General features: G+C 41.0%; 1 protein-coding gene across 4 annotated transcripts in view; it reads left to right on the top strand.

Moving 5' to 3' along the window:
- The window catches only part of UBE3C (ubiquitin protein ligase E3C), a 109,752-nt gene that overhangs the window by 25,572 nt on the left and 68,706 nt on the right, over positions 1–15,474 (top strand). For 3 of the 4 annotated variants that reach the window (XM_045564793.1, XM_045564795.1, XM_045564794.1), the window contains 4 exons: positions 1,204–1,357; positions 1,777–1,997; positions 3,260–3,411; positions 6,965–7,152. In XM_045564793.1, coding sequence (XP_045420749.1) covers positions 1,204–1,357; positions 1,777–1,997; positions 3,260–3,411; positions 6,965–7,152 — 715 coding nt within the window. Of the gene's footprint in view, positions 1–1,203; positions 1,358–1,776; positions 1,998–3,259; positions 3,412–6,964; positions 7,153–15,474 lie in introns of those variants that run through there. The other variant, XM_045564797.1, reaches the window with a different exon arrangement.

Here is a 15,474-nt window from a genome sequence, read left to right as displayed (position 1 = left end):
CATGAGTTCAGCATGATGTATATTTGTTTTTGTTCTTGTTCTTTTTTTTTTTTTTTCCCCGTTTTGAGATAGAGTTTCACTCCCTTACCCAAGCTGGAGTGCAGTGGTGTGATCTTGAACTCCTGGGCTCAAGCACTCTTCCTGCCTCGGCCTCCCGTAGCTGGGACTATAGGCATGCGCCACCATGACTGGTCAATTTTTAAAATATTTTTTGGAGAGACAAGGTCTCGCTCTGTTGCCCAGGCTGGTTTTAAATTCCTGACCTCAAATGATCCTCCTGGGCCGGGTGCGGTGGCTCATGCCTGTAATCCTAGCACTCTGGGAGGCCGAGGCGGGTGGTTGCTTGAGCTCAGGAGTTCGAGACCAGCCTGAGCAAGAGCGAGACCCCGTCTCTACTAAAAAAATAGAAAGAAATTATCTGGCCAACTAAAATATATATAGAGAGAAAAAAATTAGCCGGGCATGGTGGCACATGCCTGTAGTCCCAGCTGCTCGGGAGGCTGAGGCAGTAGGATTGCTTAAGCCCAGGAGTTTGAGGTTGCTGTGAGCTAGGCTGACGCCACGGCACTCACTCTAGCCCAGGCAACAAAGCGACACTCTGTCTCCAAAAAAAAAAATGATCCTCCTGCCTCAGCCTCCCAACTTGGATTACAGGTGTGACCACTGTGCCCAGGCCTCAACATGATATTTAAAAAGCCCACAAAACCAATTGAATACTTCGGGGACACTTAGGAGACAAATCCAAAGATCACAATATATGAGCATTATTGGGAATCCTGATTTAAGCAAACTAGCTAAATAAAATTTATAATACGAGATAATTGGAGACTTGAATACTGACTAAATATTTGTGATATTAAGGAATTACTGTTTATTTTAGCTGTGATAATCGTATTTTTCAAAAATAAAGTCCTTTCAGTGATACACTGAAATAATTCTTAGATTTACTTCTGTGTGAGTGGGGTACACGTGAAGTAGGATTGGCTGTTGCCAACTATTGCAGACACGAGGCATAGACACGTGGGTTTATTACCAGTCATGCTGCTTAGCTGTTTAAAGTTGTCCTTAATATTAATAAAATGTTAAAGAATTACCTGAAATTTGGACCTATAGAGATTTGTAAAAAGCATTTAAACACTGATGAGCTTTTTTCCTTATTATAAGTACAGATACTAAATTGTAAATATGTATTCTTCCTTTTAGGGTATTTTAGATCTCTCTATTTGTTGATTAACAGCAAGCTTCCATCAAGTATTGAATATTCTGATTTATCTCGAGTTCCTATAGCAAAAATTTTGCTAGAGAATGTTCTAAAACCATTGCACTTTACTTACAACTCCTGTCCGGAAGGTGCAAGGTGAGAATGGAATGGACTTACTGATTTTATCATTTCATAAGATCTGTATCTAACAGTAACTTTTACATAGGATGCTATTTTAAATATAGACTCAAATTTTTACTCTTATTAGTATTGATTTAGTTTGTAGAAAAATGCTCTGTTTCTGTCTGGCCTGCAACCTAATGTAAATTTGGGATTCTGATAACCTGGTTATCGTCCTGCCATCTGGTAGCTGTCAAAGGCATGATAGAGTTATCTTAATGGAGAAGATATAAAATTAAGGTCATTTCAGGTTGATGTAGGTGATATTAAATGATTGACTTGGTTAATTTAAAATAGTAGATTATTTAGAAGGATATTTTGAAAGGTTATTTTAATCAGTGATTTGATGAACAGTGTGCTTTGGTTTTATAAACGGCTTCCATTTTCTCTTTCAGGCAACAGGTCTTCACAGCCTTCACGGGGGAGTTTCTGGCGGCGCCTTTCACAGATCAGATCTTTCATTTCATCGTCCCGGCGTTGGCAGATGCACAGACCGTCTTCCCTTACGAGCCCTTCCTGCGGTCACTGTTGTTGGCAGAGCGGAGGTGCTCAGAGAAGAGCGGTGGAGCACCGTGGCTTTTCTATTTTGTTTTAACTGTTGGTGAAAATTATTTGGGTATGAAATACAAAACACGTTTTACCTGGACTCATGTGTAGCTTGGATTAGCAGATCAGCCAGAAGCTCACGCAGGGGTGCGTGTCACATCGAGACAGGCTCTGGGGTGGGCATCTCTTGGAAGAGGGTATTTGCTGAAGGACTGTGCTCTGGGCGGTGTCCCTGAGGAAAGTTTCCAGATTCAGCAGAAAGTCTGTTTTAGATACGTGTTCAAAAGGCCACACAGATTACAGGAGATAGCAGAGTTAAATGGGAGAACTCTTCTGTGAGAGTTTCTGTCCACCCACTTGGTGTTGCGCTTCCAGTGTGCCTGTTCTAGAATGATAGCATCTTTCTTTAGTATATTTTAATACAACATATGGACATGCAGTATTAGGATAAAGAGATACAAGAGAAAACAAACTTATTCTTACTCTCACATTCAACATGGCATACTTCTGTGACCAGGTATGTGGGGGTTTTCTCCACATGACGAACATTTGCCAAGTGGACACCAGCTAGATATCTTATAATTCAAGTCAGCTCTGATGCTGTCCACCTGGACATGGGGTCAGATGGCCAATTGCAAGTATGAACAGTAGGTTGTCACATGTATTTCTGACCAGCAAAAATTGAGATTCCTGCAACCTCTGCTTGGGTTGGATAATTTGCTAGGACAGCTCACAGAATTCAGGGAAACACTTTACTTATATTTGCCAGTTTATTGTAAAGGATCTTACAAGGAACAGGTGAGCAGCAAGAGGACAAAATGCACAGGGCAGCATACTTGGGAAGGGGCCTGGGTGGAGCTTCATGCCCTCCGGGCACACCACCTTCCCAGCCCTCCATGTGTTCAGCAGTCCACAAACTGGTTGAGTCTTGTTGTTCAAGAGTTTTACAGAGCTTAGTCCCCAGTCCCCCCAGCCCTGGGAGGTTGGTGCGTGGGGCTGAAAGTTGCAGTCCTCTCTCACTTGGTCTTTCTGGCAACCAGCCCCATCCCGAGGCCGTCTAGGGGGCCTCGCCTAAGTCACCACTGGAGCAGACGCTCAGGTACGATCAAAACTGGCTGGTTGGGAATAAGAAAAGACACTCCTCCTTTCTTTTAGGAAATTCCAAGAAATTCTAAAAATGCTCTGTGGCTTAAACAGGGACAAAGACCAAATACATTTCATACTGTACTGCAGTAAGTTCTGGTAAGAAGGGCTTTGTCGGGTATGAGGCAAAAATGAAACCCAGGCTTTCCTTTTTAACTAAACTGTGTCTAAACTGATTGTTGTACGCAGGGGCTCTGTCTGAGGAAGGCCTGCTGGTGTATTTGCGAGTGCTGCAGACCTTCCTTCCTCAGCTGCCAGTGTCGCCGGCCAACGCCAGCTGTCAAGACTCCGCCAGCGACTCTGAGGAGGAGAGCGAGGAAGCCGGGAAGCCCACGAGCCCCGTAAGCGCTGTGTGCCCTGTCCCTGAGGCTGCTCTCCGGGCAGCTCCGTCTGCCTGGGAAGGCTGATCTGGCCCTCTGCCCACCCTTACCTTTAATTACACGCGTAAGACCTCAACGCGGCGTGTAAAGCATTCAGCCTTGGCCGCCACCCTCACCATGCTCTTTCCCAGTGATTGTGGATACCTTCTTCCACACCTCTGTCTGCTCACCTGTGGAAGTATGTATGGAGACAGAGTTTTGTGTTTATTTTTATGCAAAACTGGGTCATAATGTATATTAATTTCATTATTACTGAGGAAGTATTTCCTAGAAGTGAATTTATTGGGTCAAAGGGTTAAGTTCCTCCTCACCCTATCTTGTGAACACTGACACGGAGTAGTAATGTCTTCTATTAATTTTTGCTAATTTTATAGAGGATAAATATTATGATTAATTTTCAAATTATTTTTAAGTACACTGTCACGTATTATCTTTTTTTTTTTTTTTTTTTTTGAGACAAAGTCTTGTTCTGTTGTGTTGTGCACTGTCACAATCACAGCTCACTGCAGGCTCAAACTCCTGGGCTCAAGCAATCCTCCTGCCTCAGCCTCCCCAGTAGCTTGGACTGCAGATGCACACTACCTTGCCTGGCTAATTGTATTTTTTGTAGAGACAGGGTCTCCCTGTTACTCAGGCTGGTCTTGAACTCTTGACCTCAAGCAGTCCTCTGCCTCAGCCTCCAAAAGTGCTAGGATTACAGATGTGAGCCACTGTGTCTGGCCTGTTATCTTTAAGTTCCCCCTCTCCCTTTCCTTTCTTACTGTTAAGAGTTTACTATGTATTTTCAAGGAATAAAAAGCTTTAAAATTCTATATTCACATACTTAATTTGTGTGTTTTACTCAAGGGATATGTCCGCCACTGATTTTTTTTTTCTTCTTAAACACCGGAAATGGCTTTAGGTGTAGCTATAATAGATTGTCAAATATTGATAAGGAATTTCATATTGATTAATACTAAATCTAGTTAATACTTAGTCTAATACTAAGTAAATTTTCATAGTATGTTTAAGTGAAAGAGGGTATTGGTATGATAGCTTTTGAATAAAACAGCTTTGTTAGCATAGAATGAAAACAGTTACAACAATAGGAAAAGGAAAAGCATTACTGCCGAGGTTTATGGCTAGGGAGGAGGGTTGATTACGGACGGGTGTAACTGAATTCTTTGTGAATGCTCAAAACTGTACACCAAAAAGTGTGAATTTTGTTGTGTGGTTAGAAAAAGCATGGGATTCTGTAGATAGAATGCAGATAAAATTTTTGTTTCTAGAAGAAAGTTATTTTTTTCTTTCTTTTCCTTTTCTTTCCTTCCTCTTTTATTTTTAAGAGACAAAGTCTTACTCTGTCACCCAGGCTGGAGTGTAGTTGTGCAATCATAGTTCACTGCAGGCACAAACTCCTGGGCTCAAGTGATCCTCCTGCTTCAGCCTCCTGAGTAGCAGGGACTAAAGGTTTGCACCACCATGCCTGGCTAATATTTAAATTTTTTGTAGAGATGGAGGTCTTGCTCTTGCTCAGGCTGGTCTCAAACTTCTGGCCTCAAGCCGTCTTCCTGCATTAGCCTCCCAAAGTGCTGGGATTACAGACATAAGCCACCATGCCTGGCCCTATGGAAACCCATTTTTTTTTTTTTGCTTTGAGACAGAATCTCACTCTGTTGTCCTGGGTAGACTGTATGGACATCATCTTAGCTCGTGGCAACCTCAAACTCCTGGGCTCAAGTGATTCTCCTGCCTCAGCCTCCTGAGTAGCTGGCACTACAGGTGCATGCCACAATGCCTGGCTAATTTTTCTATGTTTAGTAGAGACAGGGTCTCACTCTTGCTCCGGCTGGTCTCAAAATCTTGAGCTCAAGCAGTCCTCCCACCTCGGCCTCTCATAGTGCTAGGGTTTCAAGCATGAGCCACCGTGCCTGTCCTGGAGACCCAATTTTTTAATACTTAATTACATTCCAGAGAATCTGTCAAAGTAAGAAATTTTTTTATATACAATATATTTCATACCCATGTGACAATGAGGCCATTGAGTGTTAGCCGGAGAGATGACAGAAAGTCCTTCCTCGATGTGCAGGTACAGACATGAAAACAGAATATGAAGACTCATGAAACAAAAGAATGCATAGGTTCTCTTGCTATGGTTACACTTTTAACATTTAAAAAATGGGATCAATTTATTGATTTTGTTTTTATTATTTACATCTATAGAAAATGTCACTCTGTTTTCTTCTTCTTTTTTTTTTTTTTTTTTTTTGAGACAGCGTCTCACTCTGTTGCCCGGGCTGGAGTGCCATGGTATCGGCCTGGCTCACGGTAACCTTAAACTCCTGGGCTCAAGCAATCCTTCTGCCTCAGCCTCCCGAGCAGCTAGAACTACAGGCATGTGCCACCATGCCCAGCTAATTTTTTCTATGTATTTTTAGTTCTCCAGCTAATTTCTTTCTACTTTTTAGTAGAAACAGGGTCTCGCTCTTGCTCAGGCCAGTCTCGAACTCCTGACCTTGAGCGATCCTCCCACCTTGGCCTCCCAGAGTGCTAGGATTACAGGTGTGAGCCACCATGCTTGGCCTATAATACTTAATTATGTAGAACCTAATTTATATGAGATTTTTCCAGGGTCAACATTCATCCTTTATAAACTCTTTTGTCTTTTATGTTTCTATGTAATCTATTCACTTAGCATTTGTATATACTGTATTTTAAAATTGTACACTACAAAAATGGTAGTCCTAGTGTAATACTCTTATACTAACACAGTCTTGTATTAAGTGTAGCTTAAAAATTCAGATGTGACACATGGAATTTATTACTTTTATCGCTAAAAGAGTGTTTTATTTGGTAGATTAAATTACATAAATATGTTCATCTGCGTTTCCAAACAGTATAGTCAGCAATACCCAATGTCATGTATATTCATATTTTTCTATATATTCACATAGATACATACATATATGTGGGTATATATCTTTGGTTAATACCCCAAATGAGTAACCTGTATAGCTTATCTTAGGTTTTATTCAGTGGATACGATCTTCTGGAGAAACTGAGATGCAAAATTTTACATTTATTATGTATATCCTTTGATTTTTTTGAAAATTTTTTTAATATTCCCATTTATTTTGCTTAAACTGTGTTCTCTTAAATAATTTAATATGGAAATTCCATTAGGTGATAATACAGTTTCCCTAAATATGCTATCGTAGTATACCTCACTCTGAAAAATAAGAAATGATTTTTTTGAAATGTAAATACTGAAAATATTGTCATATCAGTAGGCAGAGACTGAGTATTCGGTTTCTGCACAGAACTGATGCCTGGTGGCTGTGGATCGCAGGGGTGTCACGGTACCTGAACAAGGGCGTTAGTGGAGGTGTTGATGAGATCGTTGCAATGTGGATAATTTTTGATAATGCACGTCCTGTATTTTCACTTGAAGAAAAACGTGGTTTTGTATGTTTGTAGAGAGGAGGCAAGGTCATGTAGAACATTAACTTAGGCTAATTTTTCTGCTGTGTTTTAGGAGGACGGTAGACTGTCCATACCATACATAACAGAGGAATGTCTGAAAAAGTTGGATACCAAACAGCAGACCAACACCCTGTTGAACCTGGTGTGGAGGGATTCCGCCAGCGAGGACGTCTTCACCGTGATGGCCTCCGTCTGTCACACACTCATGGTGCAGCATCGCATGATGGTGCCCAAAGTCAGGCGAGTCTGCCTGGGGGGTGACAGTACCCGACGGCGACCTAGGCTTGCCTCCCTGCGATTCCCCATGGTCTTCACTGGGACCAGTTTTATCTGCTGTTTTCTGATAGAACATGATATAGAGTTTTCTGCCCAAGCGTTTCATAGAAAATGAAAGTTTATTTTTCTTTCCTAAACCAACTTGAGGCCTTTTCCTGGTGCCTGAGGCTCTGGCGTACTTTGTATGTCATGTGTCAGCAAATCAGATTGGCTTCTGTTTGTGCCCTATGAGTGAGAGTGTGGTCACCTAAAGGTTGGAGTCACACCTGCATTAGAGAACCAGTATGTTACATATCTTGTAGGCTTTATTTCATAGTACCTTTTAATTGGATTGTCCTCGACAAGTTATTCTTGTAAGTAAGTTTTTGTTCTTCAAAAATTTGAAATAAACTTTTGGTTGGGACAAAACAAAACATACAGGTTTAAAATGTGGCTAATTTGATCTTAGGTAACTGTGACAGTAATCTTAAACTATTTTCTTTCCCTTCATTTTGAGTAATACTTTAGTGGTTTCTTGAGGATTAAATAGAAAAAGATTTAACTGGATGGAGTGCAAAATACATGTAGTAGTTCCATAGGACCCAAGGGACTGATGTGGCCCCTGCGACTGCGGAAAGGTGCTGGCAGTCTCAGGTGCCGTGCTGGTTCACATCACCCTGCAGAAGTCTGTTTTCTTACGCAGTGCCATTCCACAGCATGAGAAGAGGGACTTCTGTAGGTAAGGAAGGCATTCTTTGAAATGAGCTGCCAGTGAGGAAGGTATCACCAGTGGCTGTAATTGCCCTGTAAACACTAACACAGCCAACTAACGAGGTGCTGTCTTGGCTCACTGGTGTTTATTACCGTTGGAGGAAGTGAGGCATCAGTGAAATTGTGACTCCTCGATTAGGTAATTAGCCCTTTGCAGGCTAATTGCATTAGAGCAGGATGTGAGATCTGAGGATCCTAGCAGCTGAGCCAGGACACTAGCTTTTATTGGAGCACAAGGTCCATTGCTTTGGGTAGTGATTACTGGATTTAAATGCCTCTCTGCCCTGGTCTGAGGTTTACTAGTGAACCGCTCCCAAAAGGTGTTTAATGGGTAAAGGAGCTTTCTGTGAAGGCTTGATTTTATGAGTACAGCACCTATTTCCTCTAAGAAACTACTCTAGGAATTTTATTTATGGTTTAAATATATTAGGTTTTAAGTATTTAGAAAGAGCAAGTAGTCATACTTTAACTATTTTAGATTTTTTTTTCTTTTTTTTTTTTTTTTTTTTTTTTTTGAGACAGAGTCTCTCTTTGTTGCCCGGGCTAGAGTGAGTGCCGTGGCGTCAGCGGAGCTCACAGCAACCTCAAAGTCCTAGGCTTAAGCGATCCTACTGCCTCAGCCTCCCGAGTAGCTGGGACTGCGGGCATGCGCCACCATGCCCGGCTAATTTTTTCTATATATATTTTTAGTTGTCCACAATAATTTATTTCTATTTTTAGTAGAGACGGGGTCTCACTCAGGCTGGTCTCGAACTCCTGACCTTGAGCAATCCACCCGCCTCGGCCTCCCAGAGGGCTAGGATTACAGGCATGAGCCACCGCGCCCGGCCTATTTTAGATTTTATACTTTGAATTTGGATTTTTATAAAAAAGTATTTAAAAGATGATTAGTATATTCCCAGGCTGATAACTCATTCTTAACTCTTCACTGGTTAATATTAGTCCCTCTAATTTTCAGAACTGGGATTTGCAATTTTAATTTGCTTGATATTGATTGTCAGCCTATATAAAGGAACATGGAGGCCCTTTTCACACTGATATGGAAAGGTTTCTAAGATAGATGTTTACATGAAAAAAGGAAGACATAGAACAATGTGTATAATAATCTTTTTGTGTAAGAAGGGTGGGGGAAAATGGTGTGTATATGTATTTGCGTGAAGAAACTTGGAAGTGTAAATAGGAAATTCATAAAAGTGGTCACTTGTGTGTCTGGGGCAGCCAGGGCTGGAAGAGGCCTGGTGTCCTAACTACACTGTTTTTACATCACTTTGAGTTTTGGATTAGGTGAATGACTTAATTTGTTCTTAATTAGTTAAGTAATAAATGAGTTGCCAGTTCCTTTTTTGAGAAGAAAATTATATATCTTACTGTTGGACTTGGAAATCTGAATAAAAATTGAATCTTAAGTAATTTTTTTCTTGGGAAAATATATCCCCTATTTTCAAATGTGGGTAAGGCTGGATGCAGTGGCTCACACTTGTAATTCTAGCACTTTGGGAGACCGGAGCGGGAGGGTCACTTGAGCCCAGGAGTTTGGGGCTGCAGTGAGCTGTGATTGTGCCTCTGCCCTCAGCCTGGGTGATAGAGCGAGCTCCTGTCTCTAAAAAATACACATATAGATGAGTATTAACTGCCTCTATTGTGGGAAGGGGAAAAATGAAGGCACGATTTCAATATCCAGAGGACTAAAGCGAGAATGTAAGATAGTAAGGACAGTCTGTGTGAAGGGTTCAGCTTTAACCCTGGCAGACTTGGGATTTTTAGTGGGTGCATTCCGTGTGTTGTGGAATGGCTGTGTGATCCTAGCTTGTGGATGTCCACATTGAGATGACCCGTGGTGGCCCTGCTCAGCCCAGGGCCTGTCCTGCCTTTGTGTGGCGTCTGGCCCTCCTCGTTCTTTTTTTCTTGATGCTCCTTCACCTGTTCCTTTCACAGACACTGTCCTCCTGAGGTTTCTTTAACACCTGGGCTCCTCCTTCGCAGTTTCCTTTATGGGTTCCTCTTTTTCTCTGTTTTATTTAGTCTTTCTAAAACTTGTTAGACTACTTCTGTTCTGCTTTTTAGTTCTTTTCTTTCATTTGATTCTCTGGAGTGATGTCTTTCATGCAGATGTCCTCACCTCTGTCTTGCTGACTCACATCCGTGTCTTTAGCTGAAGTTACTTTCTGGAGCTTCGTACACGTACTCACCTGCTTGATAGGAGGTGCCCTCCGGACCTGTCCTCACACCCACATGCAGTCTGTAGTTGATCCAGCGTCGCTCCTGGGAGCCGCCTCTTTCCCTCCTGCCATATTCCCTCAGATGTCTGTGCCTGCAGCCTGGAGTCGCGGTCTCCTGCGTGGTATCCACTAGTGATGTTTTTGCTTTAAATCAAATACAAGCACAAGCTCAGGTCCTCTGTCACACAAGCCACATTTCAAGGGCCTGATAGCCACATGTGTCCAGTGGCTACCTTATTGGACCGCACCTTCTAGAACATGTCTGCCTTCACAGAGCGATCATGGGGACAGTGCTAGGCTTGGACTCATCCTCTCCTCCCTCATTGTGTCAAAGCTGTATTCTTTGTCATGTTTTGCTTAAACATCTCCCAGTGAATCCCTTTTGCTTTCAGGAAACAGTTCACATTCCTTAGATTATTGATTCCTGCAGTGTCATTTTGTTATCAAGCATTTAGTTAACTCTCGAACTTTATTTCTAGCCGCAGAATATTCTTTGCCGCAACCACACTTAATTTTGTGCATTTTCCTGATCCTTTGTCTACTTTTATGCCTCTGGTGCTGCACGCCTCTCTCCTTGTGTGTGTGCTGGTCTCTGTCCAGAGGCTTCCCCTCTCCTTGGACAGAATGGGTGGGCTGCCACGTTCTTCCGGGCTGGGCTCTTCTGCTCCACTGGCAGATCTAAAAGATCTGAAATGGAATTTTTGAAGATAGTGTTTTAAGGATCACACAGGTTGATATAATATTATAATTTGCCTATAGTTTCCATATAAATATATCAAAATATAAGGTATACCAGTTTTATTTCAATACATGCTTAATTTTTCCTCCAAAAACTAATAGAATGAGCCACCTTATTTGTGTCTTGTGTTATTTTAAATTATTGTGATTTAGACAGTTGTGTGCCCTGGAAATGCAGTGCTGCTTCCCCATATGTTTTATGAGCACTGTTACATATACGGAGATAAGTACTCTTTAGCTCTTGATTTATAAGCTCATATCTCATACTTCAATAATTTGGGGAAAAATGACTATGCAGATGACTTCAATGGAGAAAAATAGAGATTTGTGTTTCGTTGTATATGCAGAATTAAATATGTACTGTTCATATGTTTATAAATAAGTTTTTATAATCTAGAAAAACATTGAGGATGTACTTGGAGAGAGAAATATATAGATTTATTTCTTTGTCTAGAATTTCATGATTGCTTTTATTATCAGTGACATTTTCAGTATAATCAATAGATTTAATCAGCTATTGATTCTGTTAAAATTTGCATTTTATTTCAGGAAGATCAAATAAAATGGATGAGCTTTTAAACGTTTCAACACAGCTGATTGTATTGAATCTATTTTGAAATTATATGTGGATTATAAACTGATTAGACACAGCAAATAAATTAGACTAGCTTTAGTCAACTTTAGCGATGGAATTTATAGTGAGTTTTGAAACTTCTAAGAATTTTCTAAAACATTTGTGAATTATAATTGATTCACAGGAAATATGAGTAAACTTGGCAGACGCATATAATATAGCTATTTTAAATCCCTCCCACATTTTAAAAGTTTTCTTTCAAGAATAGTGTTAAGAGATAGGAGCCGGGTGCCGTGGCTCACATCTGTAATCCTACCACTCTGGGAGGCTGACATGGGAGGATCACTTGAGGTCAGGAGTCCGAGACCAGGGGAGCAAGAGTGAAACCCTGTTTCTACTAAATAGAAAAAATTAGCTGGGCAACTAAAAATAGAAACAAAAAATTAGCCAGGCATGGTGGCGCGTGCCTGTAGTCCCAGCTGCTCCAGAGGCTGAGGCAGGAGGATCACTTGAGCCCAGGAGTTTGAGGTTGCTGTGAGCTAGGCTGACGCCACGGCACTCAGTGTAGCCGAGGCAGCAAAGCGAGACTCTGTCTCTAGAAAAAAGAACAGTGTAAAGAAATAGCAAGAGAAGGGAATGGCAAAGAAGGCATTCGAGGTAATGAATGCTGCTCGCCCCCATTTTAATTTGAACTGTAGTATGAGGGAGAGTAAAAGGGGAACTGTCTGTTGAAGCTAGTTGGCGGTTTTGGTACTCGAATGTTAATTTAACACAGCTATATGTCTAAAGCTTATCTTCTTGCCTCGAGATGAAATATGTCTTAAAGTTCTTATTATCATTAAGGAAATTTGAAAATTATTTTTAATCTTGCATTATCTCAGAGGTGAATAGTTACATATCTATTTTAATATTGATTTTGCCAGTAAAGTGATACTTTTAGCAGGAAAACACAAAGTATTGCATTTGCACTTGTGTGCTGAAAGAGTTGGCTGGATCATTGGGTGTCTTGTGATGTTTCTCTCACCTGTGACACCTTTGCTTACAGAGGGCGTCTCAGGCGGTACCGTGGGTGGTGGCCTTGACTGCCTGCCTGTGCGCTGGTGTCTTCTGTCACGGTCTGTTCAGTAGCTCAGCAGTTCCTCTGGAGAACCGGCCTGAGTTCGTGACCTGGTTGAAAATGTTGCTCTTTGCTAATTAACTCATAAGGTTGTTACAACTAAATAAAGCTTAGAGGGTAATATTTAATCTACCCCAGTATGTGGGAAAAGATTATGTCACTTCTTTGCCTTTTATTAGTAGAGTCCCAAACTAAATAACCTTCAGTAATCTATTTTTAGAAGTTTAGTTTGTTTTATTGTTCCTTATTGAGTGACTAATTTTGTAAGGATAATTATTTCAAAGTTAGCTTGAAGTACAACCTTGGAAATGTGTAGCCGTAAGAATGGTGTTTCTGAAATATTTATATATTGACATGGAAAGATGTTAATTATAATCTTAGTGGAAAACTCTGTTATAAGAGAATATGTGTGAAGAACTCATTTTTGTGATAAGTATATGTGTGTACACACACACACACACAAAATATCCGGATGGATTTATAGCAAATAAGTCATTAACTCCGATTATTTCTGGAAGGATGAGATCAACATTCTTTTTGTCTTATTTTGGTTTTAGAAAAAAAGAACAAAAAACACACCTATTGAAAATATGCAAAATTATACTAGGCAATACTCTTTTTTTGAGACAGTGTCCCTCTGTTGCCCAGCCTGGGGTGCGATGACATCATCATACCTCGCTGCAACCTCAAACTCCTGGGCTCAAACGATCCTCCTGCCTCATTCTCCCAAGTAACTAGGACTACAGGTGCCCCCAGGACTCCTGGCTAATTTTTCTATGTTTGACAGAGATGGGGTTTTGCTCTTGCTCAGGATGGTCTTGAACTCCTGAGCTCAAGCAGTCCTTCGCCTCAGTCTCCCAGAGTGCCAGGATTACAGGCGTGAGCCACTGTGCCTGGCCGAGATAATACATTTTTAATGAAGAACTCAGTTTCTTTATGGAAAAGAAATAAAACAAGCAACCATTATCTTCTATGATAATGTTCTTCCATGTTGAAGGTCATGGCTTTCACAGATTTTTCTTATGGTTTGCATACCCTTCTTATCACATAAAACTCCACAAAGGCAAGAAAAAAATGTTAGTGCTCTTTATTTATGTATTAGGCATATGCTAAACATCTTAAGTGTCTCAGAGATGAGGCATGTATTATTATTTTTGAATATAACTCTGTACTGTTTACAATGCTGTAGTCTTTTTTGAAGTGAATTTTAAGTGGAAATTTGCTTGAGCACTAATGATAGGGAGAGAGCATACTTAATAACATGGTCTCCTTTAACTTACTGTGTTGCTGCTATTAAATATTTTTTTCCTTATTCCAGTAAGATTTTTTTTCTTAATTTTCAATGTAATTTTGAGACTCACTGAGTGAAGCTTTTCTAGGGAATTAAAATAGTGTTGTCAGAATTTCATGATTGTCATGGCATGTTCTTGTGACAAATGTCACGCATGCTTTCATAAAATCATAATACTTTTGAGCTGGGAAAGACCTTAAAATGGATGTAACCCAACCTCTTCATTTTCTGACGCAAACAGATTACTTTTAGCCTACGTGACATGGAAGCGTGGTCCATACTAATCTAATAGATTCTTTCTAGCCTAAGATTTCATGATTCTAGGTAATTCCGCGTGCTCTCTCATGCTTTTACTATTCTTTTCAGTGATTGTGCCCTTAGTGCCATTGGGACATCTCAGAATGTACCACTGAAATAAGAATAGAGTTCTTTTTAAAAACCAGACTCCATAGTTCATATTTTGTCCTCAGAAAACGCTAATACAGAACAATGCATCTGGCATTTTGGATTAAATACAGGAAATTACTCAATCAAATTTGAGATTTTGTATTGAAATGTGCCTTATTTCTCTAAGCCCTGTTATTTCTCTTCTGTGGTCATTTAAATGAACGTACTTGCAAAATTCAGTTTATTAAAGTATACTCAATACAGTGCAGTATCAGCAGTAAATAAAGTCACAGAGTTGTGGGTACACACGACACAGTGTTTTCTTTAGTCAGATGATCAAGTTACCGTTAGTGCTGTTTCTCCTGACAGCAAAGGGAAGCCCCTGTGAAGACCCTGGGGGCCGGGTCCTCTAGGGCTGGTGCTGCCTCGCGGGGTGGAGAACCCACTGTGACGCGAGAGACTTGCTCTGCCACCAGCAGCTTTCCACTTTGGGCCCCATGTGGTGTCTGTGCCTGCTGTCCTTGTAACATACAGCAGTGGGACCAGATGATGTCTGAGGCCTCCTAAGACTTGAAAGTGCAGCGAGTCTGTGTTAAATTTAGCTTCCCACAAGAAGGATATAAGACTGGATATGTTGGGATTTAAAAGTATGGAATTCTGCTCTTTTAATGTCTTTGAGGTTTTCATTCCAGGATTATACCCTTTTTTTTTTTTTTCCTTTTTGAGACAGAGTCTCATTCTATCCCCGGGACTGGAGTTCAGTGGCATCATCATAGCTCACTACAGCCTCCAACTGCTGGGCTCAAGCCATCCTCCTGCCTCAGCCTCCTGAGTAGCTGGGACTACAGGTGCAGGCCATTGTGCCTGGCTAATTTTTCTGTTTGTCATAGCAACAGGGTCTCGCTCAGTCTGGTCTCAACCTCCTGACTTCAAGCGATTCTTCCACCTTGGCCTCCCAAAGTGATAGGATTACAGGTGTGAGCCACCACGCCTGATCGCAACTTTTTTTTTTTTTTTTTTTTTTGGAGACAGAGTCTCACTTTGTTGCCCGGGCTGGAGTGAGTGCTGTGGCGTCAGCCTAGCTCACAGCAACTTCAAACTCCTGGGCTTCAGCGATCCTACTGCTTCAGCCTCCCGGGTAGCTGGGACTACAGGCATGTGCCACCGTGCCCAGCTAATTTTTTCTATATATATTTTAGTTGGCCAGATA

The sequence above is a fragment of the Lemur catta genome, chromosome 11, assembly GCF_020740605.2.
Source record: "Lemur catta isolate mLemCat1 chromosome 11, mLemCat1.pri, whole genome shotgun sequence".
Taxonomy (NCBI): domain Eukaryota; kingdom Metazoa; phylum Chordata; class Mammalia; order Primates; family Lemuridae; genus Lemur; species Lemur catta.
The sequence above is the reverse complement of the archived record's forward strand: the minus strand, read 5'-3'. Positions and strand labels throughout refer to the sequence as shown.